General features: G+C 40.9%; 1 protein-coding gene across 3 annotated transcripts in view; it reads left to right on the top strand.

The window, feature by feature from the left end:
• The window catches only part of AUH (AU RNA binding methylglutaconyl-CoA hydratase), a 162,130-nt gene extending 141,307 nt beyond the window's left edge, over positions 1-20,823 (top strand). Inside the window, exons 7-10 of one of the 3 annotated variants that reach the window (XM_032634873.1) lie at positions 10,588-10,775; positions 14,066-14,116; positions 15,759-15,806; positions 19,997-20,823. In XM_032634873.1, coding sequence (XP_032490764.1) covers positions 10,588-10,775; positions 14,066-14,116; positions 15,759-15,806; positions 19,997-20,068 — 359 coding nt within the window. In that variant the 3' untranslated portion in view covers positions 20,069-20,823. Of the gene's footprint in view, positions 1-10,587; positions 10,776-14,065; positions 14,117-15,758; positions 15,807-19,858 lie in introns of all 3 variants that reach the window. The other 2 variants (XM_032634872.1, XM_032634874.1) reach the window with 2 other exon arrangements.
• The last annotated feature ends 6,609 nt before the right edge of the window (positions 20,824-27,432 follow it).

Here is a 27,432-nt window from a genome sequence, read left to right as displayed (position 1 = left end):
GCCCAGATCTGTCAAGAAAGCTCTTGCCTAAAGCCCTCTGACAGAGTTCCACAGTAATTAGTTGAAACAGGCATTTTAATCCAAAGTTAACATTTTACTGTAATGTTTCCTCCACAATTCAAGGAAAATACAACCTAAGTGGAACTTCCTATATATGAGAGGGGATTTAGAAATAATCAAAAGCGATATTTACTTAAGAAGTAAGAGTCAGAGATCACTTCTAATTGTATCAACAAAATGCCCTGAATGCAGTATCTATATAACTTTTCAACTTAAAGTATTTGTTGTAAGCATCCCCCTTTATTAGCATGGCTTCTTTCTCCATGAAGTCGTAAGAGGAGGGAAATACAAAGGCTAAAAGGAAACCCAGAAACAAAAACAAAAAAACTTGGAATTTTCTACCTTGTACATATTACTAAAACATAATTTATAATCCAAAACTATAAATTATGTTCAGTTATTTACATATTACATTGTAATTGATTGTGAAATGTCAAAGCTTGCTTTAAATTATTTAAATACATGTAAATATGCAGAAGGAAAGTAGCATCTGTACTTGGCTTAATCAGGTTAGGACTTTGGTCTGGGAGGAAAAGGGTGGCGGTCCCAGATTGTTGCCAGCAGGGAATGTAGAGGAGTGGGAGGAGACCAGATAGTTTTCCTTTCTTGTCTTCTCTGCAAAGACAGGCTTTCTGTGTTTAAGCCACTGCTGATATAGAGGTTGCTACTTTAAGCTTATTTTAATAAAAGTGCTATAATCCCAGGAGAGGATTACTTTGCCTGGGGCAGGGTTGGGGGGGAGCGATGGTTCTTGATGCCTTCTCAAAATGATAGATTAAAATGATGGAAATTTTTTTAAAAGGAATATGATATTTCAAATATATTTTCATTCTGTCTAAATAATACATAGAGATGAAAACATTTTGTTACATGATTAAAACAGTTTTACCACTTGAGTTAGCACCCATTTTCATTTTTCCATTATAATAGAGCCCCAGTTTTATTCCCTATGCGATGGCAAACACTCCGCAAGAAGTGCAGCCTTGAGAAAACTGGCCCCCAGGTTTTGTGGTTGACTTCTAATGGTATCAAGGAAGTGGTTAGATCAAAGTAATAAAATTAAAGCTCTTTTTAAAGAGGCTGGCTTTAATAAAGTGGACAGTGAAAATGTTAAAGATCTGTTAGCATTACATAGCGAATTCCTGACTACCAAAGAACTCACTCCCGTTTTCATTTGTTAATGCTCATCCTTGATGCTCATTTGTTTGAAGAAGCAGAATCTTGAAACTCAATGCAAAATCATTAAAAGAATATACAGAACATGCATATGAAATCATGGCTATTTTAGGTAAGCTTGGTCACGATATGAGTAGAAGTGTTAAATTTTTAAATGCAGCTCCACTGAAAGGAATCAGGGCTCTGGGAAAGTGACTGATTCAAGGTCTGGGGAGGAGATGTTCAAGTTGAGCTTAGAACATTTTTGTGATACCAAGTAACAAGTTATCAAAGACTATTAAGGTCATGTCAGTAGGACCCTAGAGCCAATCTAAGTTCCCACTGACCAAAGATGGGGTAGTTTGAGCATCAATAAAGATAAAAACTGCAGTGGAGTCTAATACTTCAACTGTGTTAAAAGTTGTCAGTTTTGTGGTGGTTTCAAAGATTAAAAATTTCTTGGTCACCTTTGGAGGATGCTAGGGAACTGCCTTTTGATCTTGAAAACTCATTTTTGTATTATTGGTAGATCACATGCAAAAGATATGACAGACACCATTTTGAGTGTTTTCATCCTGTTAGTTTGTCTGTGGCTTCAGACAGTGGTTCAGAGCTACCTGCTTCCCAAATTTGAGTGCCAAAAAGAGAATTAGATTTGCACGTGAACAAACCCCAGGCATTTGCAGGTCTGCTTGCTCGTCATCAGCACGCTGTTGTTGACTTCCATGCTCATCAGGTGGCAACAGTGACTCTCGCTATTCCTCCTGTCACAACCCACCTTATCTCTTAACTCACCTCCTACCATCTGTCTTATTAGCCCAGTACCCTCATGGTTGTGCCCTAGATTTCAGCATCATCAGTAATGGCTCCATTCTGAATCTAGATCCCTGCATGTCACTCTGCAACATCCTAACTTTCCAGTTCTTTTTGGATCTCATCGAATCATCACGTCCATGGACATTTTAACTCTCAGCCAAGTCCTTCCTCTCCTCATCCAGTTTAGATTTCATGGTCTTTTGTGGCATGACTTACATACAAATGACCTTAACTACCTTTGCACCCACCTCATAGGGGAATTATAAGGAGTAAATGAGCTAATTAAATACCTATGAAGTGCTTAGGACAGTTGACCTGGTATTATTACATAGTGTCTGCACAGTACATGTCAACTATTGCTATTGCCTAGCTCGTCTTTTCTTATACTTGTCTCATGAAGCTCCAGCTTACATGCCTGCTCTGTGCCTGCACCCAGTCGGCTAGGAGTTTTTAGAAAAAAACATGCTAGTCATCTCATGGCCACAAATCTCCAGTGTGTAATTGGTTTTGCCCAGCAGTCTTGCCATTACTTCCCTAGTGTGTTTGCTTTCTGCTCTCCAAAATGTGTGTTCAGATCTCTTTCCTTAATCCATCTACACTTGCAGACATTTTTGGTACAGATAACAGGAAACCGTATTTCAGGAGGCCTAAACAATAAGAAAATACAGTGTAATATCACAAGAAGTCACAGCATAGGGCAGTCTCTGGATTGGTAAGTTCAGCAGCTTAGTGACATCTTTCTGCTGTGCCATCTTTAGTTTGATGATTCTGCCCTTGCTGGCTTCCATTATGGTCACAAGGTGGCTGTCATTGCTCCAGGTGTCACATGTAGACATGGAAGCATCCTGGGAGAAGGCCTGTTTATTCCTGGGAGTCTTTATTTCAGTGAGGAAAGTCCTTCCTAGAAGACCCCTACAGACTTGACTTCACTGGAAGAAGGCTGGGGGAGTGGTGGTGGGGGTAGGTGTCCAGCAGAGCACCACCTTCCTCCTGCATTTCTGCTACCTCACTCACTTCAGTGGGCAATTCTCAGTGTCTTGCTGACTCCTTCTCTGCTCCTTTCTATCTAAACAGTCTCCCTAGGTGACATCCAGGCCCCTGGCTTTGAATGCCATCTGTCTGATAGTGATTATTAATGAACATTAGACTGCATATCCAGTCACATGCTCAACTGCTCCATTTATGTATGTAAAAGACACCCCACACTTAACATGGCCAGAGTACACCCCTGCTGCCTCCTTTTTCCCAGTGTCAGTAAACGGCACTGCTTACTAATTACACTCTTAACCAGAAATGTAGGCATTAGATTGATTTCCTTTTCTCCCTACATCCATTTTACTGGCAGTTTTGGACGCTCACCCCAAATCCCTCCCCCTCTCCCTGCCTATGCTACCCTAGTTCAGTCCAAGCTGCTATCATACCTCACTCGGAGGACAGCAGTAGTCTCCAACTGGGCACCCCACTTTGATCTTGCCCCTACAGTCTGTTCTCTGCCAGCCTTACAAAGGATCTTTTAAAACACAAATCGAATTATGTCACTTTCCACTCAAAATGCTCCGGTGTCTTTACATAACACATAGAGTAAGATGTAAAACTACACTGCGTCTGTGTGATCTGAACCCTGCTTGTCCAACTTCACTTCTGCCACTTCCCTCACAGCCTTCTCCCCATAGCAACAGTGGCCCCCTCCTTTTCCTCAGTGCTGAGCTTGGCTTCCCCTTAGGGCCCTTGCATGGCTGATCTCATGACTGGGCGTTCTGTCTGATCGTGTCGCTGCCCTGTTAGCATTCAGATGTGGGCCTCCCCAACCACCCAATCTAAATTTGTCATCTTATGATTATCTCAGAACCTTTTTCCCGGCCTTAAATTCTCTTCGTAACACTCACCACAACCTCAGTTCTCTCTTGTCCATGTGCTTGTTTATTGCTCTTGTTCTTCCCATTCTTTATGTAAGATGTAAGCTTTGTAAGATCTAGGACAGCCTATCTGGTTCACTACTGTTTGTTCAGCACCTGAGACAGCGTCTGGCACATACTAGGTCACTTGACCAATAAATTAAGAGATTGAACGAATGGATTTTACCTGGGAAAAGTAGAACAAATAAACTCCCATCCAGCTTCATCTAACTATTTTTGAAAGAGAGAGAAAAACAAAACTCCTGGTATGTCACTGTATCATTCATGATATTGGAAAGCACACAGTAGAAATTGACTTTGGCTACCCTACATGAAAAGGAAATTTATTGCAAGGTTCCCAGAATCAATAGCTGGCTAGAGATTAAGGCTTAGAGCCCAAACTAGACCTTAGGAGCCCTGGAAACACACAGTCTGCACCATTGCAAGAACACAATATAAGAATCATCAGGTTGGCACATTGCTGCCCCTGCATTGCCTGTAAGCATAGAAAGTCTCCGTGTTACAAGATCACTCATTCAGGACTCCTAGTCCTGAGAAGTAACATCCAGTGGACCAAACGTGACTCGGATGCCTGCCCTGCTGTTCCAGGGCAAAGAGAAGGAGGATCTTGGTCTCCACTGGAGGGATTCTTTACTGTCCCAGGTTGAATACAGCAGGGTGTATGTGGGGGAGTGTTCTCCAAAAGCAAGACCAGGATTTTAATGGGGGCAGTGGGTGTTGGGCAGCCGAAACATGACAGACATCGAAAGCATGTGGGTAGTTGTTCTGAAATTTCTCTTTGAGCCTGTTGGAGCCCTGCCACAAGTAGTATGAACATCTACCTACCTCCTCCATCTTCTTGGCTCATAATGACCATAGCTTGTCCTCAAACCCAAATCTTCACTAGTGATTGATGTTCCCACACCACTGTTTTCAGAAGATGCTCTCAGATGCCCCGTGGCTTTCTGTCATCCTCACAGTAGTCCATAGGTCCTTCCAGGCCCAGGGGACCTATGGGATCTGGGCCTGCTCCAGCCATTCTGGTCTCCCTGTGCTGCTCTGTGAGTCAGACATGGTCCCCACAAGACCTGTGCAGTATCCACTCCTTGGTTCCTTTTGTTCTTGGCTCTAATGTCACCTCCTCCGAGCCCCTCCTTGGCCATCCTGTCTAAACTGTGTACACCCCACACCCTGATACACTCTACTCTCCAACTAACAGTATGTATTTATTTGCTTATTGTGGGCTTCCCCACAGGAATGTCAGCTCCTGGGAGCCGGGGTTTGTTTAGTTCACAGCTGTATCCATCTGCCCAGAACAGGAAGCTGCAATAACTACTTGAATGAGTGAATAAATGTGTCATTTTGGAAATGAGTTCCAAAAGAGGAATTCCAAAATGGTCCTGAATAACAAGTATACAGCATTTGGGGTGACTATTCCGAAATGGTGCATATTCACTTGGTTATGTAAATTCTGTTGCCTCATTAAAAATGAATCCTCTCCTACCTCATGTTTTATAGCAGTGGGTCAGCAGAACCCACGGAATCGGAATCTCCTTGATGACAGAGCCAAAGCAAAAAGCCTTAGAAAACAACTGGCATTTTCTGAGCATTCCCACATTAGCAAGGGAAGGGTCAGTGTCCAAGATGCTTCCTCTTCATAACATAGTAATGTGGCTTTGGCACGCTGTTTCTGCTTATTACTCCGATGGATATTCATGAGGATTCATGGGCCGCCACAGAATGCCTTTTTCTGGTAGATGATGAAGTGACTCAACAGTAGTTGTTTTTTGTGGAAGCAAAACATGCTCTGAATTCACTGCCCCTGGAAAGGGTTAAATTACTTGCATTTTAGCAGGAGCCTTGTGAGTTATTGTGGAAACTGACAGAAATACAGCTGATTCAGCTTCCGTTCATACTTCTCGTATTTGGTAGTACCATGGGGTACCTGCCAAGAGTGTCACGGGAGTGTATGACCTCCTGATACCATGGTCCCTTAGTGTTAACATTGCAACCCAGGAGAGCTGAGGCTTCCCAGATCCTGGAGAACTTCCTGGGGACACAGGCAGGAAGTGGCTTGAGAGGCTTTTACCAGGTGGTTGGCTCTTTGTCTCCTTGTACTGTGCTCTTCAAAAATAGTGTAGCACTTTTATTCCTATTACAGTGTCATATTACTGTTGCAGAACATTTTTGAAATACAACCAGTCAAAATGAATAAAAAATGATCATTATCTATCAGCTGATCCCACAGAGACAACTTTCTAGATACATTTGATACATGTATATGCCTACTTATATTATGTACCTACTTATATATACCATACCTTTTATCAAGCAGCTTACAAACTTATTTCATAAGTTGCTCTTTACTGTCTTACCACATAGTAGATAAGAATCAGGCAGAGGTAGGTTTGGATCCTATTTCTACAACCTAACTTTGTGACTTTGGGCAAGTTACTAAAACTCTGCGAGTCTCAGAGCAGGGCCCAGCTAGGAGTCAGGGCTCCATGCTGGAAGCTCTTGGGATGGACAGTAGTGTAAGTTTGAATAGAGTCTCAGACCTGTGTGATTTTGAATACGTTAGGGTGGCTGTCAGAGTGGAATGATTTTAATTCCACTGGGGACAACCCTATTTTTAGTTCTACTGTTTAATTTCTCCAGTCATCAAGACTGTATCTAGAGAGGGCACTTTAGTGATCCTGAACTCAAATCCCTATTGGAACTAAGCAGGTTGTGTGATCTATAGAAGCAGGCCTGGTGTAAGAAAATCAACCAACAGAAATACAGCACACTGTCTTCACTTCTACCTAACTCTAAGCTAATATTGGAATTTAGTATTCAGAATTAATAATAGATTAATTGAAATAAATTCTCTCTAGTACTTCTTTTTGTATTTGGAACTTAAAATATCTGATGCCCTTTCTTCCACACCAGGTCTCAGTGGCACATCTTGTCTCTCGAGTTACAGGATGCAATGCTATAGTGAACCTTGCTTCCCTAATGAGCTAATTGCTTTATTTCATAATAGAAAATAGCTGTTCATAAACAGAAGTACTTCCAAACTGGACTCGACTGTTGGCATAAAGATATTTTCTGTTTGGAGTAACTATTCCTGAGATGGTTGTAGAAGTCTGAGATTCCACATCAATCATATTCAGTGTTTTGTGTCGTATTGCACTGCAGTTCAGTAACTTCCATTTGTATGGCTCGTTGCTCACACTATTAGTATTAATTGACAAAGGCAAACTGAACAGGTCATATCATTTTTATAAAGGTTGAAATTATATACCTGGAGCCAGTGAAGGGTCAGTTACCTTTAATTCCATAAAGTAAAAAATATAGTTCAAACTATCAGTCTTTGATTTCTGCAAACTGAATACAGCATATGAAAGTGGGCCAGATAATTTCTTAACCAAACAGGTTTCCTAAAGGTGAAGTTTTGGTAAGAATGAGCAAATTAAATCACATATTTGTGTAACTACTTAAGAATGTCCCTTTTGACAAGTAGTGTTAGGGAAACTGGATTTCTGCCCGCAAAAGAGTGAACTCGGACCCTTACCTTATACTATATACAAAAATTACCTCAAAATGGATCAAATACCTTAATGTAAGAGTTGAAAGTACAAAACTTAGAAGAAAACAGTGGAAAAACTTATGACGTTGGATTTGGCAATTATTTCTTGGCCGTGACACCAAAAGCAAAGGCAGCAAAAGAAAAAAATAGATAAATTGGATTTCATCAAAATTAAAAACTTGCATGCCTCAAAGGATACTGTCAACAGTGAAAAAGCAACCCATGAATTGGGAGAAAATATTTGCAAGTCATGCATCTGATAAGGAATTGATACCCAGAATATCTAAAGAACTCCTTCAACTCAACCACAGCAGAACAACCCAATTAAAAAGAAGATATACAAATGGCCAATAAGCACATGAAAAGATGCTCAATATCACTAGTTGTTAGGGAAATGCAAATCAAAAACCACAATGAGATTCCACTTCACACCCATTAGGATGGCTACCATCAAAAAACAAACACAAAGTAACAAGTGTTGGTAAGAATGTGGAGAAGTTAGCACACTTGTGCCCTATTAGTGGGAGTATAAAATGGTGAAGCTGCTATGGAAAACAGTGTGGCTGTTTCTCAAAAAAATTAAACATGCATTTACTGTATGTTCCAGCAATTCCACTTCTGGGTATCTACTCAAAAGAATTGAAAGCAGGGTCTTGAAGAGATATTTGTGTACACGTATTCATAGCAGTATTATTCCTTATAGCCAAAAATGGAAGCAGCCCAAGTGTTCCTCAGTAGATGAAAGAATAAACAAAACATATTCATATAACAGAGTACTATTCAGCCTTACAAAGGAATGGAGTTCTGACACATACCTTCTGTCCATCATACAGAAGGACAAATACTGTATGATTGCACTTACATGAGGTTCCTAGAGTAGATAGCTTGTGGTGTCAACCAAAAAAGCCAAATCTTGGATGCAGTGTTAGTTGGTGAGCCAAGTTGAGGACTTTTCCTTGGATCCTATGATGCAGTGTTTTCAACAGAACAGAAAGGTCTCTTCAGCACCAAGCCTCTCACACTCACATCATGCCCTGCAGCAGACAGTTAGGTTTGCATCCGTTTCATCCATCAAAGCTTAGAGTTCAGTGCCATTCAGCTCTGTTTCATGGTGTTAGTTTCATGACTGTTCCTTTGTTAAATATTTATAAAATCTTTATTCCTGGAGAATCATTCCATAAACAAAATAATATGATGAATGGGCTTAAGTGGACTTGCAAAATATTGAGTTTTCCTTTGAATAAAAAGTGCAGCACTAACAATGACTGTTGAGGGTCACATTTGTTGATTTCGACCAATCTACATTAAACTTTTCACAGAACACAGCAGAGAATCATTTCCTAACGTGTGCTTATCATGAATACTATATCCGTAAGTACTTTAGTCTCATGAAAATCCTCATCAGCTCCATGAGTAAATATAGCTATCTGGGTTGTATTATTTATATCTCTGCTCTAATCAGCTGCCATTGGAAACACTGTAAATAACTTGTCTGTTCCATATAGCTTGTTCCGTAAGTTTTCAGACCTATCTTTACTACACTGAGCAACATCGTTGTTTACAGTTAGATTTAAATTTGTCAGTGCTTCAATTTTTCACACACGTTTGTTGCCACATTGTGTAAAATACCTTTAAACTTACCATCTATAACTGCTTGGGCTGTGTGAGCAGTAAGTAACAGAAGCAGCACTCATTTAATGTTCAAAAACAATCCCTACTGAAAATGTCAATCCTTTTGAGGTTTATATTTGTTTCTTTTTTTTTTAAATCACCTATATTTTCAAAACATGGTCATCGTTCTCAACATGGTTGCTTAATAATAGCATCATAAGCTATGTTCTTCCAATGCTGGCATGCTTTGTTTGTTAAACATGTAGGAATGTACTTAATTATTGAAGGGAAATATGCTTTCTTGAAACTTGTCTCCCCCCCACTTTTGGTTGAGATGTGAATAAGAGTATATTTTGCCTGCCTTTTAATGTTGCTTAAAGAAAATCAAAACTTCTTAGTCTGTAGTACTGGAGTAGCAGGAAGTGGTGGAGGCTGTGGCAGACTCGAGTGCATTGCATCTAAAAGGTGCAGCTGCAGTTAACTTCCAGGTACAAGTTAGCTTTTATATGAAATTACCCACCCAGTTTATAAATGTTGGTAACTAGTGCAGAAAAAAAAAAAAAGTTTAAACTTTATGGGCCAGAGAAACACAGTGAGCTTGTTCAGATGTTTGGCCATCAGTTTGCTTTTTGTGCTCTGAACCTTTGCAGTCAGCTTTTCCTTGGCCTCCTGGGCAGTCCAGCCGCCACTTTAAGGATAAGACTTATAAGATAAGATTTAGGATTTGCAGCTGTTTTCATATTCTTATTGGTAGAAATTGAAGCTCCGAGTCAGAATATTACCTGCTTTTGTCCAGGTTTCTATTTAATGAGATCCCCGTCTCTTCACTCAAAGATATTAGGGTGAGCAGATAGATGGATCTAATGGATTAATGCATCAGGGGATGATTAGTACTTGCACGGAAAAATAAAACCCCGGGACGAAGCCTATTTTCATGAGTAATTATCTGTTTTTATTTTCGTTAAATTAAAATTAGTTTATGGTTCATTTACTGTAAATTGTAAATGAGTCTTCAAAAGCACATGAGTTGAATTGCTCAGAATTTGATGTTTTATCTAAACTGAAAGCGAAATGCCAAGCTTGATGGACCTGTCGTTCCTCTGGTGAACCCTCTGAGGGAGAGAAAACTCCTTCCCCAACCAGCCCCTGACCCCTGCAACTGCGGTGCACCCTGTGGTTCCTGACTTGGTAATTAATGATTGTGGATTGGATTCAGGAACACACCAGCCATGATGCAAGTAATGGTCAGTGTCAGGATCACTTAATAATGATATAAGGTTCTTAAGTACTTTTGGGATATTAATGATTTTATAAACTAATTAAGAAATTAGGTTCTGTCTTGAAGTAGTTTTCCAGTTACTAATTTTGACATATAAACTTCTGGCCCTGGTTTGTCTTTATAAAAGAAGAAATGAAACATTGAAATGTTGAAAGGGTGTCAAATCATTGCCTGCATTTTCTGTCTCATCCCCTGTGCAGGGGGCACGCAGCGACTGCCACGTGCCATTGGGATGTCCCTGGCCAAAGAGCTCATCTTCTCTGCACGTGTGCTCGATGGCCAAGCAGCTAAAGCAGTGGGCTTGATCAGCCATGTTCTGGAACAGAACCAGGAGGGGGATGCTGCCTATAGAAAGGCCTTGGACCTAGCAAGAGAGTTTTTACCTCAGGTACTTTAATTGCATTTCCTTCTTTTACTCTTTTTAGATAACTTTATAACAAATTGACTAGATTAATATTAAGAGCCTTCAGAATTAAAATTAAGATTTGAAGATAATCTGAGGGCCCTATTGTAGCCATACGTTGATAATATATCACATACATGTTTATCACGTGGGACAGAATTTGCCAGCAACTTAAGTTGTTCGCCAGCTAGCCCTTCTGACCTGAACTGTACACATGAAGAGAAACAGTGACGGATGGGCTGTCACACTGGATTGCCCCCAAACTGAAACACAAGTAAGGAGCCCAGAGTCGATTATGCCAAGTGAGCTTTCATTGAGATCCCATAACCTGAGATAACCTGCTTGAACAGCACCAGTTGTGTGTCTTATTTTGTTTGTTTTTATGATGATGTAGGCATTGTTTTAACTCCTTTGTGCACAATACGCTTCCTCACAATTACACTTCAAATCTGGGATCTGGGACTCACTCCACATTTACTCACAGATCATAATCCTCATGAGTAATGTTAATAACAGCGCATCTAGGGACCTGTATTAAGGGTTTCTTGGTTCTCTCACTCTTTTAGGAGTATTTTTCAAATATTCCTTTCTTCTGAAATCATGGATTAAAGGATTTTTGCTATGTAAACAATTACATAGTGACTTGTCTTTATTCCTAATGGCGTGTAAAGTTTTATAACTTCTGGAGTCAAAATTACTTCCTCTCTAACTCAAACAGTATTTGTAACCTCTCAGTATTTGTAACCAAAGGCCATGGGTCCTTTTGGAAAATCTCATGAAATCTCTCTCTAGAAAAATGCATGCACCCTCCACATTTGTCTGGAGTTTCGCATCCAGTTTCGGGAGGCATCCTTGGAGTTCTTTGTTGTAAGACAAGGCCCAGGTCTGCTGTGATGTACCTGTCCCCTGAGAGCTGTCAGACGGGTCCTCTCATTTCAGTTGGTTTCTAAAACCACACTGCCTGCTGTTGATGCTACTTCATTCCTTCTCAGTTAAGTTATGAGCTATAAGCTCTTTCAGGGCAGGGACCTTATATAGTTTATTCTCCATATGAGGTAACAGAGTCTTATACTCTGAATTGATGGAGAGAGAGCAAGTAGAAAAGATTTTTACTAGTTTAAGGAAAAAAAAAAAACAGCTCCCGAGTTCTGAGATTCACAGCCTCTCCTAATCCTTGGATGGGAGCGTTTAGCTCCCTATTCCAGAGCTCTGCCCAGGTGGCTCATTAGCCCCTTGGCACCTCTGTTCAGGTTCAGGTTCCTTATCTCACTCCTGGGAACTGGCTCTTTCTCCTGTGACTGCAGTGCTGTTAATGCCATCACTGCCCACAGCTCACCCCGCCTGAGAGCCCCCTTCTCCCCACCTCCAACCTGACATCTGGCTGCATCCTACCATGTGGTAAACCAGGCAGAACTCATCGTCTCTTTCATCTGAAGGACATGCCTCTGAGAACATTAATTGCTGAAATTAATTTTTCCCCAGGTGAAGGGAGATATCAAATGACTTTGGAAAATGTGTAACTGTGAAACTGTATACAAAAGTTACAAAACAGAATTTGAGGTGGAATAATCTTCATTTTTACAGACATTTTTACTAAATGATTAGTCTTCTAAATAATTAGAAAGCTTCTATAAAATTAGTATTTCTAGGTGATTTCTGTATTATATGTTACTTCCATTTTTCTATCTTAGGAAAAATGTTTGTATATAAAGAAGAGGCACTGGTTTTTTATTTTAAAAGAGAAACTAATTAAGCGTTGCATCTAAAGCATTTTCATTTTCCTGTTTCTCCAGTTTTATAAACCTTGCTGCCCAAAGTGTGGTCTGTGGACTAGCAGTCCAGGCGTCCGCTGGGAACATGTTAGACTTGCAGAATCCCCAGCCCATGCCAGACCCCTGAATCTGCATCTCCATTTTAACCAGGGGCTTGGGGAGTTGTGTGCATATGGAAGTTTGACTAGCACTTGTCTGGGTCAGCTGGTAATAAAAGTGAATGGATAAGTTGAGAGGAGCACTCTGTTTAAAAAAAAAAAAAAAAAATGAATTGATGATCTTGAAAGAAAAAAAAAACTAGTATGTGTAACATACATACAAATCACATCTGGAAGGATTCTAACTAAGATACTTGCCTAAGCCTCGGAAAATTGCAGTCTCTGAAAAAGATTTTTCAGCATGTGATTTAGGAAGAGAATTTAGATAGGTTAAAGTAGATAACCGAAAAACAGCATTTTTCATGCCATCATACATTTATCCATTCACTTATTGGAGTCCTTTGTTGTGCCTGTTATTTAGAGCCTCTTGCATTTTAATTCAAAAGATGCTTTAAAACATGCCATTGGGGCTTCCCTGGTGGCGCAGGGGTTGGGAGTCCGCCTGCCAATGCAGGGGACGTGGATTCGTGCCCCGGTCCGGGAAGATCCCACATGCCGGGGAGCGGCTGGGCCCGTGAGCCATGGCCGCTGAGCCTGCGCGTCCGGAGCCTGTGCTCCACAACGGTAGAGGCCACAACAGTGAGAGGCCCGCGTACCAAAAAAAAACATGCCATTAAATTCTAATTCATCACCCAATAAACAATTTTCAGCGATTTAAAATGTGATCAAATAATCAAATTCCATCTGGAGGATTATGGTTTCTAAGACAAAGTTATGTGTCCCTTCTCGCAGAGGACTCCCAGTTCTTTCCTCTGTGACCCTCACAGATCCTGAAGGACTTATTTGGACTTGAAGCTTTTGTGTGATGTGGGAGCACTGCCTGGAGGACGCATCTTTACTAATACATCATCATCGTGGTTAATTATTGATGCTCAGGGAAGAAAGATACAGCTCCACTGCCTGAAACAGATGATATCTGAATCCCATGTTAATCAATAGTGTCAGCCTCATCTCAAGCCCAGCGTTCTGTCGAACCACTCATGGGTGTGTTATTGTGCCAAACACTTTATCTCCTTTTCTTTTTCCTACTTAACCTGTAGGGAAATTTGCTGAACAATTAAAAGCCCTCTACTGGACACATACCACCTGCTGACCTCCAAGCATATAGTTTGCTGTGCCACAGCATGCTGTGAAATCTGCGTAACATGCTGGTGCAATAGATTATTACAATTGCTGTTTAATTAAGGCCTTGCAAGGCTCCTAAAATAAATTTTCCGTCAACTATCTTACAGCCGTTGTTACCTCTATGCCATGGATCCAGCAAAGGGAATTTCTGAATTTGACTGAGATGTACAACATGATTTGCATAAATTATTAAAATATGTTTCTTTAATTTGAATTTTAGGGACCTGTTGCAATGAGAGTGGCAAAATTAGCAATTAATCAAGGGATGGAGGTGAGTGCCTTAAGTTTGAGTTTCTTGTTGGAATAGGTAGTGGAGATTTAACTTAAATGAACCATTATTTTTTAATTTTCTAAAATATAGCTGTTTCACTGCTATGATTACTGAAAGCTACTGAGGTTCTTTTTAGCTACATCAGTGATTGCATTCTGCTTATATCTGTTGTTGCTTCGGTATCATAATCACAGAATTCATATGATGCGCTGCAGCATATGACATGCTTATTATTTATGCCATTGAGTTAATAGATTTATTGGCTAGTAGTTCATAGAAAACCAAAGGAAAAGGGCGTTCTGTGTATTCTCAGCACCAGTATCATATTATAAAAAAATGTTCTAAGGAGAACTTCCCGGCTCAAAGCTCCTCCTAAAGATGGAGACCATCTTTAACTTCTTGATGTGCTTTCTGCAGTGAGACACACATAAACCCTGCAGGGGGCCCTGGGGTTACTCTGGAGAGATAGCTCCAAAGGAGTGGAGGCCCCAGGACAGGGGAGAAGTAAGCAGGGCAAGGGAGCAATGCAGGTACCCATTTACATTGGGCTTTTCATTACAGCAGTTGTATTTTGGATAAATTAACTACAGGAATTTTGAAGTAAGCAGGGCAAGGGAGCAATGCAGGTACCCATTTACATTGGGCTTTTCATTACAGCAGTTGTATTTTGGATAAATTAACTACAGGAATTTTGAAGAAAGATATTTCTTCCTTGCAGACCCAGAGCCACTATATTTTCCTGGCCTTCACAGCAGTAAAAAGAGGTTAAATATGTTAGTAATAAACACATTTTTAAAAATTTACAAAGTATCTGGTTTTTAAAAATTCTTACATAGTAATAACAATGCTGGGACTTCCCTGGTGGTGCAGAGGTGAAGAATCCACCTGCCAATGCAGGGAACACGGGTTCGAGCCCTGGTCCGGGAAGATCCCACATGCCGTGGAGCAACTAAGCCTGTGCGCCACAACTACTGAGCCTGCACTCTAGAGCCCGCGAGCCACGACAACTAAGCCTGCGTGCCACAACTACTGAAGCCCACGCGCCTAGAGCCCGTGCTCCGCAACAAGAGAAGCCATCGGCAATGAGAAGCCCGCGCACCACAACGAAGAGTAACCCCCACTCGCTGCAGCTAGAGAAGGCCCATGCGCAGCAACGAAGACTCAACACAGCCAAAAATAAAATAAATAAAATGAATTAATTTAAAAAAACTTCTCTAAAAAGAGAAAATAGTAGCAATGCTAATAGCAAAAACCTTATATGACCCTAACTATGTGCCAACCCAACGTATAGCTTATGTAGTTTATAAAGACTTCACCTAGATTAACTCATGTGATCCTCACAATAACCCCATTTGGTACATACTGTAATTATCTCCCTGTTCAGATACACTAATCTGAGGCAAGAGAGGTTAAATAACCTGGGTAACCAAGGTTGCACAGCTCCCATATGGTAGAGTCAGAATTTGAACCCAGGCAACCTGGTTCCAGAGTTTCTCGTGCTGGTCATACTTCTGATGTGCTGTATTACATCAAAGAATTCTGTTCTTTGGGAATAAAGTTATTAAATTTGAATTTATATTTATGAGTATACCATATTTTAAAAAGTAATTCTTGCTGAAATGAATTGTATTTTTATCCTCAGGTCGATTTAGTAACAGGATTAGCCATAGAAGAAGCTTGTTATGCTCAGGTATGTAATACAACCACAAATTCAATGCAGATACCCCTTACCTTCTGTATAAGTCAACTAAGTTATATATCACTGAACCATGATATATATACACTATTAAAAAATCATACAGATGGGTTGAAATTATTTATTTCTGCTGTTTGACTGTTACCAGCTCTTATGACTGATTTTGTTCCACATACTAATGACTCCTGTCTATGTAATTTAGAAAATGCTTAGAATAGTTAAGTTAGTACCATTTGTGCTGTAGCTGTCTCTCTGGCTCATGTTGTGTTTTCTGGGTGTGGTCTTGAACCCTCACTCCAGGGTAGAGAGGTGTGAAGACGGCAGCTGTGAGCACGTGCCTCCAGGAAACATCAGTATTTGAGACTCATTGGCTTTTCCTGATGTTCTGAGCCTTTCCTCCTACCCACTGAAAGTTCACTAGTTTGATTACATATACAGTTTTCTTTTTTGTACACAAATTAATAGGGCTTTTTATAGAGGAACAAATCTTCCTTCCTCCCTTCCTTTCTTCCATCCTTTTTTTTTTTTTCTTGCTGTACACAAGCCCCTCACTGTTGTGGCCTCTCCCATTGTGGAGCACAGGCTCCGGACGCGCAGGCTCAGCGGCCATGGCTCACGGGCCCAGCCGCTCCACAGCATGTGGGATCTTCCCAGACCAGGGCAGGAACCCGTGTCCCCTGCATCGGCAGGCGGACTCTCAACCACTGCGCCACCAGGGAAGCCCCTTCCATCCTTTTTAAAATGAAAGATACTTTAGGTGCTTGTTTTAAGGCATCTAAAGTAGCAAAAGAGTTTTGTTCTACCTTTTCTGAGAATTGGAAACTGTGTCAGCTCCCGTTTAAGCATGGCAGTATCATGAATTAGGAGCAATAGCTAGAGTGTTACTCTGCGCCTGGTCTGTATATATAAATTACCACCTGTCATTGATGAACACATACCATGAATGAACTAAATTACAAACCTCTTACAAATGGACAACCTCAGAGTCTGAAGAAAAGATTTAAAAGCATATTTGACCACATCTTATCAAATGTAACAGGAATCATACAAAGTATTCCATCAGACCACAATGGAATTAAACTAGTAGTCAATCACAGAAAGATAGATGGAACCCCACCTATTAATGGTGAGATGTAATCTTTTTAGTAAGGTTAAGCAGTATACTTCTAAATAACATTTGTCAAAGAGAAAGTCTCAAGAGGAATTAAAATATATTTTGACCTAAATCAAAAGGAAAATACAACTTATCAAAATTTGTGGGAATATATGAAAAACAATATTTAGAGAGAAATTTATAGCATTAAATATGTATATTAGAAAAGAAGAAGGATCTAAAATCAATAATAACTTTGCACTTTTCAAAAGTGGAAAAAGAAGATCAAATTAAATCCCAAATCAGAAGAATACAAATAATACTTTAGAGCAGAAATCAGTGAAATTGAAAAAGGGGAAACAATAGATAGAAAACAAAACCAAAAGTTGGTTCTTTGTAAAGATCTATAAAATTGACAGACTTCCAGTCAGGATAATCAATGAAAAAGGAAGATAAAAATTATATCAGAAATGCAAGAAAGATTATTACAACTGATTCTATGGACATTGAAAGGATAAAGGAATACTGTGAACTATATATGCCCACAAATCTGATAACCTAGATGAAATGGACCAATTCCTTGAAAGACAAAATATACCAAAATTTATCCAAGGAGAAATATAATATGAATAGTCCTATGTTTGTTGTAGAGAGTAAATCAATAATTAACAAACTTCTGAAATAGGAAGCACCCGGCGCAGATGGTTTCACTGGTGAATTCTACCAAACATTTAAGGAAGAAATTACACCAGTTATCTACAATCTTTTCCAGAAAATAGAAGCAGAAGGAATACTTCCTAACTCATTCCATGAGGACGGTATTAGCCTGATATCAAAACTAAAGACATTACAAGAAAGGAAAACTACAAACCATTATCTCTCATGAACATAGATATAGAAATCCTCAACAAAATATTAGCAAGCTGCCTCCAACAATATATAAAAGGAATTATATGCCACAACCAAGTGAGATTTTTTCCCAGATATGCAAGGCTTGTTCAACACTCAAAAATCAGTTAATATAATTCATCATATCAACAGGCTAAAGAGGGAACTCTGGTGAAAGAAATCACAATTTAAACAAAAAGATATCCCAGGGGCTTCCCTGGTGGCGCAGTGGTTGAGAGTCCGCCTGCCAATGCAGGGGACACGGGTTCGTGCCCTGGTCCGGGAAGATCCCACATGCCGCGGAGCGGCTGGGCCCGTGAGCCATGGCCGCTGAGCCTGCGCGTCCGGAGCCTGTGCTCTGCAACAGGAAAGGCCACAACAGTGAGAGGCCCACATACCGCAAAAAAAAAAAAAAAAGAAATATCCCATATCCATGGATAGTAAGACTCAATATTATTAAGATGTCACTTCTTCCCAACTTGATCATAGATTCAATGCAATCCCAATAAAAATTCCAGAAAGTTATTTTCTTAATATTGGCAAACCAGGTCTAAAGTTTATATGGAAAGTCCAAAGACCCAGATTAGCCAACACACTATTAAAGAACAAGGTTGGAGGAATGACACTACTTGACTTCAAGACTTACAATAAAGCTACAATAATCAAAATAGTGTGGTACTAGCAAAAGAAAAGACACATAGATCAATGGAACAGAATAGGGAGCCCAGAAGTAGATTCATACAAATATAGTCAACTGATCTTTGACAAAAGAGGAAAGGCAATTCAATGAAGAAAAGATAGTCTTAAAAAGGAATAGTACTGAAGCATCTGGACATTCAACTACCAAAAAAAAAAAATTCTAGACACTGACCTTACACCCTTCACAAAAATTAACTCAAAATGGGCCATAGACCTACATGTAAAATGAAAAACTATAAAACTTCTTGAAGATAATATAGTAGAAATTCTAGGTGACCTTGAGTTTGGCCATGGCTTTTTAGATATAACACCAAAAGTGTAATTCATTAAAGAAAAAATTGATGTTTGACTTCATTAAGATTAACTTCTACTCTGCAAGAGACACTGTGAAGAGAATGAAAAGACAAGCCACAGACTGGGAAAAATATCTTTGCAAAACATATATCTGATAAAGGACATGTATCTAAGACATACAAAGAGTTTTTAAAACTCAACAGTAAGAAAATAACCCATTAAAAACTGGGTATAAGGTCTGAAGAGATACCTCGCCAAATTAGATGTACAGATGGCAAATAAGCATAGGTAAATATGCTCCACATCATATGTCATTAAGAAATGCAAATAAAAACAAGATACCGCAGTTTGGCCATTTCTTACATAGTCTTACTACATGATCTAGCAATCATGTTGTTACATATTTATCCAAATGAGTTGAAAACTTGTGTCCATGCAAAAGCCTACACACCGGTGTTTATAGCAGCTTTATCCTTAATGGCAAAACTTGGAAACAACCAAGATGTCCTTCAGTAGGTGAATGGATAAACTGTAGTACATGTATAAGTGGGGTGTTATTCAGCAATGAAAGGAAATGAGCTATCCTACCAGGAAGAGACAGGGTAGTGAAACTATTCTTTGTGATAATGTAATGGTAGATACATGACATTATGCATTTGTCAAAACCCATGGAATATCCCTAATGTAAACTATGGACTAGTTAATAATATTGTGTTAATATTGGCTCATTAGTTGTGACAAATGTATCACATTAATGCAGGATGTTAATAATAGGGGAAATAGTGGGGGGGCTTGAGGGAGTGTATGGGAACTCTGAACTTTCTGCTCAGTTTTTTGGTAGACCTAAAATTGTCTAAAAAAAAATAAAAGTCAATTTTATTCAAGTATATTTGAAATGGGAAAAAAAAGCATCTTAGAGTTAGAATGATAAATTTGGTCACATAATTTAAATTGTTCAAATGATTTCAAAATTTTAGATTGTCTTCCAATTAGTTTCCTTAGTTAAAGCTTATTAAACTTTTACAATTGTCTTTATTGTTTGGCATAGATAACAATGTTTTGCTTCTCTTAGACTATTCCAACAAAAGACAGACTTGAAGGTCTTCTTGCTTTTAAAGAGAAAAGGACCCCTCGTTATAAAGGAGAGTAGAAGAAAGAGAAATCTTTAAAATGCCAGTGTAATAAATATACTTCTGGAAGTATCTTTCAGATTCACGTATGCCTCAGCATCTGGAATCCCAGCGACCAAAGTGAAGAGCGAGTTATCCATATACTGAATTAAGTATCTGGAGTGGACCCCTGTGTGTACTTGTTCAAATGTATATCGTCATTTTCATTCAGATTTATAAAGCTAATAGTGTCTACTGTCAAAAACGCCAATTCAAAATTAGGTATACATTTTTAAATACCTCCTGCATATGACGCTTTCTGTTCTTAATTTTTCTTAATGTGAATAATTTGTATATTGCACACGCTAGGAAAAAATATTGATTGTATGTCTCCTGTGCTACAGTATGAAAATAAAATTATTTCCACGTACCAAAAATGTGAAGTTATACCAAATAAAGTTTTCAAGGGATTGTACACATGCACCCACACACATACATCTCATACTGAAAAAGGAGCTGATAGAATTCTGAGTGAAAATTATCAAATATAAGTAAAATTAGTGAAAAGAAAACGTGGAAATTTTTCTCTTATCCCATTCTTTTTGTATTGAGTAAATCATTTCATGTTGGATTTTAGAAGAAACCACCTTTCCATTGCTGATTCTATCAGGTGACCTCTTTATGTAGTCAGTCTTAGAATACAGTATGGATGGTGGAGAATTAATCCAGTCAGAGACTGGGACCAAAGGCCTTGTGGAGGCCAACTGGAGGCCTGGAACTGTTGTACCTGTAAGCCCTCCTAGCAAGTGGCCTGGCCCCAGAAATAAAATGGTGCAGCTGGGCTTCCTTGGTGGCGCAGTGGTTGAGAGTCTGCCTGCCGATGCAGGGGGTGTGGGTTCGTGCCCCGGTCCCGGAAGATCCCACATGCCGCGGAACGGCGGGGCCCGTGAGCCATGGCCGCTGAGCCTGCGCGTCCGGAGCCTGTGCTCCACAACGGGAGAGGCCACAACAGTGAGAGGCCCGCGTACCGCAAAAAAAAAAAAAAAAAAAAATGGTGCAGCCAAGGTTGGCCCTTAGAAGTGGCTTCGTCCTGGATTAAGGGTGAAGTGAAGCCTGTTTTCTGCTCCCTTCTCCCAAGCTGTTTGCAGCTGATTTCAGTAAGGAAAGGAGGTGAACACATCACCCCTCTCTCCCCGTTCTAACAAACATCATGCCTTTCTACCCCTGGCCAGGTAAGCAACTAGAAATGGAGGAGCTCCAGGGGTATGTGAGTTTATATAGCCTTGCCTGCGGGACAGATAGGAAGTGTGTGGGAAATAGCTGTAGAATTCAGTGTGCAAAAGGGAGCGGAACAGTACAGCTCCCTGAACGAATTTGGGCTAGCTTTATTTTGTGTTCATTTGATCAAACCACACTGCCTTTTGAGGCTGCATCCAGGGCTGAGTTCAGCAGTGCTGGAGAAGTCCCCCTTTTCCAGGACCCGCGCCTGTTATTTTCCAGCTCCAGGGGTCTCCCACTGTCCCCAAACGCTGCAGCTGTGCTTCATTGCAGTGAAGTCAAGTTCGACACATGGGTGACTACCTGTTTCATGCATTCCCATGCTCTGCACCACAGCCTCCTTGCTCTTTAAAGGATATAGACTTGGAATTTGTGAAATCACAGAAACTTTTGTTTTTTAACTTGAGAAATTGAACTCTTAATCTCAATTCTAAAATCCTTGAAAGAGGTAAGCGTGGACTTAACCTCAGCTGATGGGCACCGTGCCAGGGGGCAGGCCTGCTTACTATGCGCGTCCTTGTACTACAGCAAGTGCTGTGCTCTTTGTCACCTTTGCTGCTGACACTGTGCAGACTATGATGTTTGCTCAGCTGATCACCATCATATGAAAGGAGCTTATTAAAATTTACATTGGGCTCTGTGGTGATTGTACCTGGTGGTGTGTACACTTTGCTGATAAACTTGTACCATTCATTTCCTGCAGGATAATTTGCAAATAAAGTGCTGGTCCTTGTTTTCATGATCCTTCTGATGTTTCAGGACCCCTTGGCTCTGTCCGTGACATGTGCAAATTCCACTTCCATTCTGAGTCGGAAATAATTATGTTCATGGGGAAAAATATTGAGTGTGCTGAGTGACTCGTCTCTCCTAACTTGGATTCGGAGTCTGCTGCTGATTGAACGCCATTTAATTTCCTAACAAGTTCTGATTAAGTCCCTGGAGTGATTAAGTCAATGGAGTGTATCTGAAAGCAAAGACCTCATCCTGTAGTCACTTCAACGTGTCTGCCCAGCTGTCTGTATAGATGTTTGCCTTTCCCTTGGTTTTCTCTTCAGCAGGGCAATCTTGCTGGGGGTTGGTCCTAACACACCCCATGGGTCGAAGCCCAGTGACTGGGTGCTGGCGGGGGTGGGGAGGGTGCTAATCCCTGAGGGAGTGCCTGCACCAGCACGTGGGCCAGCAGCTCGTTTTGTTTTCCTCCAGGGCTTGGAGTGTTTTCGATTCCTTACACTGAAACCACATGATGCAAGCTGGTAACACAGTGGATGTATCCATATGTTCAGATGAGTTAAAGGCGACCAAGAGGGAGGATGATTAACCGGGCACACTTACAGTTCAGGGGAAAAATATTTCATGTTACCTCAGAGCAAGAGACCTACTAGTCTTGAGGTAATGTAGTGCTGGTTAATTTATAACTTATCTCTGAAAGAAAGAGAGGTCTCCAAGTGACAGAGACTCTGAGTCGAGAGGACTTGTAATCATGGCCAAAAGAAGACTCAGATTTCCTGTGATTCATTTTCTGTGATTTAAAGGGTCATTTCCAGTTTGTGTTGTTTTCAATGAAAAGTAGACATGGTTTTCCTGGGGTTTTTTTCCCCTCTAGCTGTCAAGAAATCTGGCTTGTCACACAGTGTTACTTTTCTGACGGTACTTAGAATAGCACTCTGGACATGGACTAGGGTAGTGGGGTGTCATTTCATGTATACCATACTTACAGAAAATGCTTAATTTTCATATGGACTCATAGCTGGCTACCCATTGACCCTTTTCCTCACTTAATCTTAACTCTCTCTTCTGGTTAAGTGAGGCCCTACATTTGCTCTGATTTGGGGTCCAAAAATCCTGGCAGGCAGGCAGACTTCTTAAATGTTTAATCCTGCCATTATTATTTGTTTACTTACCTAGTTAAATAATGTATGTCAGCATTTATTGGGCTTTATCAAAAGACAGTAGAAATTTTCTTATATTTAACAAGAATGTGTACATGTGTCACAAAAGAAAAAATAGAGCAGTTTAAAGTTACTTGGTAATATTTTGGTAAAATGAGAGCCACTCTTCTGCATAGATGAGATGCTACAGACTGTGGTTGGGGGTATTTTGGCAGATAGGGGGAATCAAACACTCTGCTCAAAATATTTGTGGGTCTCAAGCCCTAAAAACTCACTGTTTGAAATGGCTTTTCTTTGGGAACCTCCCAAAATTCAGTTACCCCTCAGAGGGATAGCTCCTAATCAAACAATTTGGTGTGCCATATTTCTCAAACCAATCCTCAGGGCAGTGTGAGCCAGCTGGGCACCTGACAGAATAAAGGACCCCAAGGACAGACCAAGACATGCACCTCTCAAGTGGTCAGAGCCAGCCCTCATGACAGTCGTCCACACACCAGCTTAAAGGAGGCAAGGTAGGAATATAGCCCTTCCTCAGCTGACAATTCCCTGGAACCAGCAAAGTGAGCTCATAGCCACCAGCATGTCAATCCTATCTTAAAAGTACAGAAAACACAGTATTATTGTTTTGATCACGAGAACATTTTGACAATATCATTGAAGATACTAATGTGAATACAATGAGAGAATCAGGGTTGGGTTGTTATGATGATAATGACTACCATTTATGAAGCCCTAAATACTTCCAGGTGTTTCCATGCGCTATTGTATTTACTCTTCTTCATAGCATCCAGGAAAGAAGAGGCACTGGTTATTCCTGGGATCTAGAGCAGGAGGCTGGAGCATAGCCTGATTACAGGTGGGTGGTGGAGTCAGGAATTGAACCTGGAGCTGTTGACCTGTCATCACTCTTAAGCCTGAAAACAGCTGAGCAACACAGCCAAAGGCTACTGATACATGTGTATGTCAACCTTTGCCCAGATTGGTTCTAGTTTTCTCATGACTTGGCAAGAGATAGTGTGCGTATCGAATGATCTGATGATGGGCAGGCAGTGTGACAGTTACAGCGATGCCTGCTTAGTGTCTCCTTTAAACCAAGCCCTTTGCCTGCATGTTCACATCCAATACTCAAAAAACTTAGGAAATGGGTTTGTCATTTTCTAGCTTAAGAAGCTGAGGCCAGAGTTGGATTTGTGTCAGGCATTCTGAATTCAGAGCCCCGACGTTCATCACGACACCTGGAGAATACAGAGCCAATCTTGGCAGCTGTGAGCAGTGAGTCTGAGGACTCATGTTTGATAGGGATATCCATCAGAAAGGAAGCATGTGTGGGTGAAGAGCAGCCCATGCTTCTTTTGGGGAAGCATAACATGCATCTTGCTCTATTCTGCACTGGTCAGGCTCACCGAGAGTCTTGTATTCACTTCTCAATGTCACAGTTCCAGGTGGCTGTAGATTCCCTCTGTGCTTTTCTGGAAAGCACACAGGAGTTCTTTTTTGTTGTTGTTGTTATATTTTTTGGCTGCGTTGGGTCTTCATTGCGGCACACGGGATCTTTGTTGAAGCATGCGGGATCCTTTGTCGTTAGAGTGCGAGGTCAGTTGGGGGTCTGTTCAGCTTTCTCTCAAGTTGCAGCGCTCGGGCTTCTCTCCAGTCACACAGGTGTTCTTTGCCCAAGTTTCAACTCTTCCAAAACCAGTGATGAGACCAGGTAAAGCATCTCCTCCCTCTGAGCCTTGTTTCTTCATCTGTAAAGGGATCGTGGTCATTTGTGATAACTGCAAAGACAGACTGGATGTGTCCAGGCAAAAGGGCTTTGGAATCAGTAAGGTCACCTTCTACAGACGTGGTGGTGATGTTTTACTTGTTTCATGTTTCGGAAGAGAACTGCTGGGACAGAGAGGTGGGTCTCACAACCACGTCCAGCTTGGGGCCATGTTCAGGAACCTGGGCGTTCACTCAGGAGACAAGAGGTCAGGGGAAACCTGGTGGCTGTCTTTTTTAGGACCGTGTGAAACTGGAACCTTTGAGGCTGCCAGGGGCCAGAAGAAGCCACACAGGCCCCCCACTCCCAAAACCTCTCTTCTGCTCTGCTCTGCGTCTGTCCACAAACAGAGATGAGGGCTATGGTCAGTAGGGGAAGCTGCTTCCACTCTCCCAGGACCAGGAGCAGCTCCCTGACACTGAGGTTGAAGCAGAAAGTGGGCAAGGGGGTGGGACAGAGGACAGTTCCTCTAACTCATCTCTGTCCCTGAAGTCATCCAGATGGCACCCCTTCAGTTCCCACACGGGCTGAATAGATGGGAAATACATGGCTGCAGAGGCAGCTCACTTGTTGGGCTGGGTCATAAAGAACCGCAGAAAGCAGTAATCTGCTTAAGTGGGACTGTGGTTAATAACAACTCTGGTCCTTGGGATAATCCATAGTTTAAGCAGTAGTTCTTTTAATATTTTAAGAAAAATTATGCTTAGGCCTGAATGCCATGTTTATGGTACCAATTTTGAGGGGTGGGAAGGAAGGATTGCCCATTTTCTCATCACCCTGTTGGCTTTCACATGGCTGCCTGGTGGCCTCCCTGTCACAGAGGAGATGCTGGAGGATGCAGCCCCTGTGGCAAGTGAGCCGTGACCAGGCCAGGAACAAGGTGGGCTGCCTGCACCATCCGCTCCCCACATCCCACTGCCAAGTTTCGGTCCAAATACATTTCCAAAGACTGCCCGTCCAATGTTTTCCAACACATTTTCCAAACATTCACATCACACACTCGTGAACCCATTTCACAGAGTGGGGCCTGAACTCTTCTGAGAGAAATAGTAAAATCACCATGGCACTGAGTGACAGCTCAGGAGGGAACTGTGTTCTTTTAGTTGTGATGTTCACAGGCCAAGGTTTCAGAGGAATTGGAAGATGGGCAAATGTACTTCTTGACCTTTCCGAAAATAGTCTGAGTCACTTTCACTTTCAGCCTCTGAAGCATGTTAAATGAATCCTTTGTGCAGTTTACAGAAAGTGAAGAGCGGTTTGGCAACCGAGAAAAGCTCCAACTCCTCAGCCTCTCCTACACTGAGTAACATTTCTTTTGAGTTGTCTATTAACACTGTTCTGAAACAGACTTTTTACGAAGCCTAGAACTTGCTCATGAGTGGCCCTAATTTGAGTGCTTTAAAAATACAAGAAATGTGTGATGTGCCACAAAACACAGGAAATGACAGCCCACATCTGACTTGGTGGAAAGAAATTGTAATTATTAGAAAGGTGTAATTGGTATATTTATTCGTATTACCTGTCAGTGACTATGAGATGTTTGCAGAACACGAACAGAAGTCTGCACATAACATGAAAGGTACTTTCTTTTGCTCTGGTCTTTGTGGGAATGTGTATGTGACTTGTGATTGTCCAACCACTCTTCTAAAAAGACTGACCATCCGCAGGCCTGGTACTCCTGAGTTCAGGTAGAGTGCATGAGCTCTCATTCGCTATGTGCGTATTAAAACAAAAAAGTTCACCTGTATAGATCTGAAAATATACGTTGAATTTCCTGAAAAACTCGATAGACCTGACATTTTTAATCTACCCCAGGATAAGCTAGTCTTAGAAAGTGAATGTGAGGAGGAGTGTGGTGTTTAAGAGAACCAGGGAAAGGAGTCAGCCAAGTCCTGGCCTGGACCAGTCCTACCTGGCCGTGACGCAGAATGGAGGGAGGCCACATCTATAAGAAAAGAAAGACCTCATCTTGTCTATTCATTAACCTGAGGGCAGGGATTCTCAAAGCTGCTGGCACCTGGAAAAAGTACTCAAGATATATTTTGGGACTCCATTCCATAACTTCTGAATTGATTCTGTGTTTGGGGCCCTAAAATTGCTATTGAGATAAAAGCCACCTTGGTAAATTTTTTTTTTTTGAGCTATAATTCACGTACAATAAAAGTCACCCTTGCAAAAAAAAAAAAAAGTCACCCTTTCTACTGTACACGTCAGTGGTTTTAGTATATTCACAGAGTTGTACAACCATGACCACTATCTAATTGTAGATATTTTCATCACACCACAAAGAAGCTCTGTACCCATTACCAGTCAACCCCGATTGCCCCTCCCCCAGCCCCTAGCAATCACTAATCTACTTTCTGTCTCTGGATTTGCCTACTTTAAATATTTCATATAAATAGAATTATACAAGATATAGCCTTCTAATGTCTTGCTTTTTTCACTCAGCATAATATTTTCAAGGCATATCCATGGTGTAACATGTATCAGTACTTCATTTCTCCTTATGGCTGAAAATATTCCACTTTATGTATATACCACATTTTTTTTATCCATTCATCAATTGGTGAACATTTGGGTTGCTTCCACTTTTGGGCTATTATAAATA

Source organism: Phocoena sinus, chromosome 6 (genome assembly GCF_008692025.1).
Source record: "Phocoena sinus isolate mPhoSin1 chromosome 6, mPhoSin1.pri, whole genome shotgun sequence".
In the NCBI taxonomy this organism is placed as follows: domain Eukaryota; kingdom Metazoa; phylum Chordata; class Mammalia; order Artiodactyla; family Phocoenidae; genus Phocoena; species Phocoena sinus.
This window is presented reverse-complemented; position numbering and strand designations above follow the sequence as displayed.